The sequence below is a fragment of the Poecilia formosa genome, unplaced genomic scaffold (assembly GCF_000485575.1).
Source record: "Poecilia formosa unplaced genomic scaffold, Poecilia_formosa-5.1.2 Scaffold106, whole genome shotgun sequence".
NCBI classification, from domain to species: domain Eukaryota; kingdom Metazoa; phylum Chordata; class Actinopteri; order Cyprinodontiformes; family Poeciliidae; genus Poecilia; species Poecilia formosa.
Genome location: NW_006800045.1, coordinates 592,590 through 598,128, shown reverse-complemented (window position 1 = coordinate 598,128; position 5,539 = coordinate 592,590). Strand labels below are relative to the sequence as shown.

General features: G+C 39.6%; 1 protein-coding gene across 2 annotated transcripts in view; it reads left to right on the top strand.

The window, feature by feature from the left end:
• Positions 1-5,258, top strand: part of col7a1 (collagen, type VII, alpha 1) — a 69,640-nt gene extending 64,382 nt beyond the window's left edge. For both annotated transcript variants that reach the window (XM_016675130.1, XM_016675131.1), the window contains exons 112-119: positions 348-401; positions 526-574; positions 785-793; positions 2,625-2,708; positions 3,731-3,859; positions 4,108-4,269; positions 4,621-4,803; positions 4,876-5,258. In XM_016675130.1, the coding sequence (XP_016530616.1) occupies positions 348-401; positions 526-574; positions 785-793; positions 2,625-2,708; positions 3,731-3,859; positions 4,108-4,269; positions 4,621-4,803; positions 4,876-4,904 (699 nt within the window). In that variant the 3' untranslated portion in view covers positions 4,905-5,258. The remainder of the gene's footprint in view (positions 1-347; positions 402-525; positions 575-784; positions 794-2,624; positions 2,709-3,730; positions 3,860-4,107; positions 4,270-4,620; positions 4,804-4,875) is intronic.
• Positions 5,259-5,539: the final 281 nt, after the last annotated feature.

The window sequence follows — 5,539 nt, the reverse complement described above, 5'->3', positions numbered from 1 at the left end:
TATATATATATATAATTTTTTTTTTTTCATAAATGCTGCATTTTTTTTTATTTATTGCTTTGACAAGTAGCTTTGATGGTATTTGGACCAAAAAGCTGATTATATAAAACGACACTCAGACTTTAAAGTTGCATTTTGCATTTCTTTTGCTCTTGCAGAGCTGCAGCTCAGCTTAGTTCATGTGACGATGCGACTGTGTCGACGGCTTCAGTGCACGTCACTTTTGCTGATTTAACTTTCCTGCTTTGTTTGCTGATTTTGTTCAAACGTGGAACCTGGCCCGAGTCTATGCAGCCACTTCCCTGAAAGTATCTCTTTGCATGTCCTAACACCTGTCCACATTGCAGGGAAACATGGGACCAGATGGAGCCAAGGGAGACAGAGGAGAGCCGGGCATGATGGTCAGTGCGGCGTCGTTACCGCAGGGCTCAATGTGAAGACAGGAAATGACACGCATCCGCAGAGTTCTCGCTGTGCTGCTTCATAATACAGTTTCTGTCTGTCTGCCCCGTGCTTTATATTCAGGAGGATGAGATCAGAGAGTACGTTCGCGCTGAGATGAAACAGCACTGTGGTGAGTCCGTCAGCTTACGCTGCAAATTTAAAACAATGTTGTCCTCCAAGCTGAACTCCAAACTCGATAACAGAGCATGAGTCACAGTACTTTTGAAACTGTTTACGAGAAGCTGTGGAAAAACTGCAGCAACGTTGCATTTCTCAAAACTGATCTGTGCCGTTTTCTCTCTTTCTGATTCCCCTCGGTCTGTTTGACTGATCCGCTCAGCGTGTGGAGGTGAGTGAGCCGCCCCACTGCAGCAAGCAAGACATAAAAGGCTTAGCTACACTGCAGTGAGAAAGTATTTAGCGCTTGTCGACTCCCTTTGTTCTGGATTTTTTTGTCACGCGATAATGTTTCAGATCAGAGAAATACTTCGGTATCGGAGATGTATGTCTCAAGTAAATGCAAAAAGGAGTTTTCAAATTATTCCTTTGTTTACAAAAGAAAAACACTTTCCAAACCAACCAGGTTGTGAAAATATGTTTGATACAAATGAAATATGAAGAAAAGCGTAAACCAAAATATTTTAAAACTAATTTTGCAAAACTGTATGAACTTATACTTGATAAAAAAAAGAGTGTGCGTTTCATATTTTATTAAACAAAGTTACTCCACAGACAGTTTTCTTAAGCAATGTGACCCCATGCATATTTCATTTTGATTAATTTTAATACTCCAGGAGTTAATTATTTGCATAAAATTCAACTTGTGCCCGTTTTAATGTAAATAAATAAAAATGCAAATTAGCAAAAACCTCCCAAACGATGGTACTTACCCACTTTCAAGCTAATGTGTTTGTTGTGTAAGTTGTTAATGAATGCAGGACAACACCAGTGTTATGAACCAGCATGAGATAAGTGATGCTGAAGCAGACTGCTAATGAATATGCAGAGAAAGTAGCCAAAGTCAGTTTCTCCTCATGTTTAATCAATGTGTTATTTTTCAGAAAAAAACATATATATTTTACGTTTCATAATTAACAACCTAACAAAGATTTTAGGCCAATTTTGGAAAGATTGTTTCTGTTGATCAGTCTTGGGAGAAATTGGTGAATCCTTTCATGTGGTGTTTGTGTCAGATTTGGTGGATTGATTTTTTTTTTTTTTTTTGTGGTGCTTTTGGGATTGTTCATAGGTCGCATGGATGAATGTTATGCAGCGGGACTTGAAAGTTTATAAACTCTTTGGATGTTTCTGTCTTTTTGCATAAATGGGATTCAGAACCAGATTGTTTTCTGAAAGTCGAATAAAAAGGATCAAATGAAGTTGAAATGATCCAAAGGAAAAAAAAGTTCAGCTTTTGCTGTATGCATTATATCATGTGAAGAAATGCTGAGTGTTAAATGTTTGCAGTAATTGCTGATTACCTTGGAGGAATTATAGGACAGCTTTTCTTCTCTTTTCTTACAGCGAGATTTCTTTTGGGTTCAGGTCAGAACTTTAACTTGGCCAGTACAACAAATAAAACTCATGCATATCTTTTAAACCCCACATAGAAGACACAAGTGACAAAAAGTAAAATGATTCATGTGCAGTGAAAGATCCCCAAACCATTTCACTTGCTACAAATGATATCTCAAATTTAACCTTATATCTATATTTAGACTATTTCTTCTCTTATTTAGCAGCTGTTTGTTTTTCATTTCATTTTACTTTATTTTGACAAAGTAATAGTCAGCATTTTCAGCTTTATAAAGTTTTCTTTTGCATCATTCAGAAATCTGCTTCATCCCGCTGTTTAATTATGAGAAGGGAACTTCAGGAGGCTTTAAATTCAACGTTAAATCAGCTAAAATTGAGAGGATGAAACAGCACGAATAAGATTTCTGCATTTAATTTTTGAGATCATGAAAATGTAACAATAATGGGTCTCCTTATTATGCAAAAAAAATGCAAAGATTACCTAAACTTTCAAGCATCGATGCTGCCAAAAGGTTATGTCTTTCTTCTTATTTCCTCATTTTATTTTTCTTTTCTGTGTCACCTACCTGGTCGCTCTCGCTCTCCGGATCATCTTTTTGCTCCTTTGCACCCATGTTCCTCTCCCTCCTGCCCGGCTCTCTCAGGTTCAGGCCCTGACACTCGGTCCCAGCCCACACTCAGGGCTCGACCTACTACAGAGCAAGAACTGGTTCTGAACGGTGAGAAGGGTGAGTGTTTGTCCCACGGCTCTGCAGCTGACTTTAGTCTGTTTGTCTGTTCGTTATTAACAAACATGCAAAACCTGGTGGCGAAACAAGTGGAGACCTCTGAGAACTGGGTGGTTTTCTGAGCTAGAAAACAGAGGACTCCACTTTTGATCCAGAGTGTATTTGTCACTTTATGTGAAGACAAATACAAGAGTACGGTTTAATGACTGTTCTGACCTCACAGTGCCGACAGAGCAATTTAAAAGCTCTTATAAAAAAAGTAAAAAAAAACAAACAACTAAAAAGAACTCCAATATTCATGTTATGCAAGCAGCAAAGTTTTCACTTGAATTTAAGGCAGTGATGACCACAATGAAAGTGCTGTTTTTCACTGAACTTATCTTCTTAGCTTTGCCACATTACTTTGATAGTTTGAGCTTTCATTTATTCACAAATCTCCAGTTTAAACAAACTCCCTGGTGAGCAGCACTTAACTGTGCTTCTTTAAGTTTCATTGGCCTTTAATCAAAAACTCCAGATCAAGTTTACTAAACACAATCAGTTCAAAGAGTCTAACGCAATGCTTTAAAGGGAATGTAAGACAAAACTACACACCTTTCAGGATTTCCATTTGCAAATGTCCTTTACTACTGTGTTAGAATAAACTGCCTTAAACGAAGCATTCAGTTAGATGACACGATAAGCCGTAAACAAGACATATAAGTAACACAGAAATATGAAGTAACATTGCATGTCACTTATCAAAAATAAACAAAATGAGCAACACCAATTCCAGTATAAGATGTAGGCCAATGCTTAACTAAATTAATGTTGGGTTTTTTTAACAAGTAACGATCATCAAGTTTCATGTTTCTGAGAAAAAGGGGTCTGGAAACAGACTCTGCCGTGGAAAACTTGAAAGGCTCAGAACACACACTCTGTTGGCACTGCGAGTCATCATTACTCTTCACTCTGTCTGAGGGCTGGAGAGTTTCAGAGTCAGATGAAGGATTTTGATCAGTGTGATGCCACTCCTGTGTCAGGCCGGGAGCTGCGTGTGGTGGTAAACACCAACGACCCCGAATACGAGCACATCTACTCCATCGAGGCCCTGGACGACCCCTTGGACGACACGCTCTACTTCTCCACAGAGTCTGCCAATCTCACAGAAGGTACTATACATTTAATAAAGTTTTGTAATTTGTGAGTCAAGTTAAAATTTGTGCCTTTAATTCATTTCCAGACAGTTTACCATCTCATCCTAAATGTCTTTGTTTCTGCAGCTGTGCAGCTTCAATCATCCTGTCTCCGTGACGTTCAGTTTGCGTTAGGATGCATTAGCCCTTGGAATCACTGAACTGTTGGCACGTCTTTGTTTTCTGTCTCTGTAAATCTTTTCCGTCTCCGCTTCCATCACCAGGCGAGGATTTTAAAACAAAAGCTGCCAAAGCCGATCCGAGCAAATCAAGCGGCGCTGCCGGCGCTCACAAAAAAGCTGCTGGTCAGAAACAAGTGAGAGTCCCACCTCTGGCCGCAGACAAGTCCAGATCAGTCAGGCCCAAGAGGGCTGTGCAAGAGGAAGGTAAAGCAATTCATATTATTTTTCATTCTGGGTACAAATTCAGGGTGAATTTTGCTGTCCATGTCTGACGTTTGGTTCTGTTTTTATCTTGCAGTAGGCAAGTCGTGTTTGTTAGTGACTTTCTAATAGTTATTCACATGAAGTAGTTGATTTCGTGCATGCATCCAGGTAAAAAAAAAAAAAAAAGCAATATCTTTGCAAAAAACTTTATTGTACATACCGTGCCTGCTTGTCTCAACCCCCTCGCTTTCACTGCTCCTCTGCCTCTATTCCCTTTTACCAGCACCGCGCTCATCCCTCGCTCTGTTGCCGTTCACTCATGCACACTTTTTACACGCGTGTGTTCTGCAGGTGCGACAGACCTTTGTCTGCTGCCCATGGATGAGGGCAGCTGTCAGAAGTACACTCTGCGTTGGTATTTTAACAGCCAGGTTCGAGCCTGCAGGCCTTTCATCTACAGTGGCTGCAAAGGAAACGACAACCGCTTCCTTCACCTGGAGGAGTGTGAGCAGGCCTGCCTCCGGGAGACCGAAGGTACATGAAGGAACAAACTGTTATTAGTCAAATATTAAGGGTCAGGATCTAATTAGGGCTGTGTTTTCGCAGATCCTCGACCCTTACAGACGACACGGTGATTGTGGCTACCTTCTCCTCCGCCACAAGAATGTTTTTAAAGTTCATTATGTTTCAGATGTCAGTAGGTCTTTGTTTATTTATTGCCTCTTTACACCCAGTGGGACTTTACACTGTTTTTCAAAGGGCCGCCTTTCTTCCAAGTGGATATTTAGCGAAACAGAATCATTTTTTCAGTGTAATAACAAATCCTTATTTGTCATTCTGACACCGAAAATTTGTCTTTGTCAATTTTTAAGACTTCACCACTGCAGAGCTAGTCCTCTCAATTAAACATTGCCGCTGCTTTAAGGTGTTTTGGGACCGTCAGTTCACGTACTTCACTGCCAGTAAGACTAACAGGTGCAAATTAAGCATCAACAAAGGCAAACAACTCAGCTCACCTTACAGTGTAGGGATTAACAAGACAACGTTTTACAAGTAATTTAGTTGATTTTTATTTTTCCATGTCTTCATTATCTTTTAATTCACTTTTGGACCAGTGGATTCTGGTCTTTGTGGCCCTGACACTGTTTCACTTCTTTTTTTTTACCTTTCAAAAGTATTCACACCCTTTTGAACATTTTGCACATTTTGTTTGTTTAAGCCAAAATCTTTAATATATTCTGTTAGGATTTTATGTAATGAATGAACACAA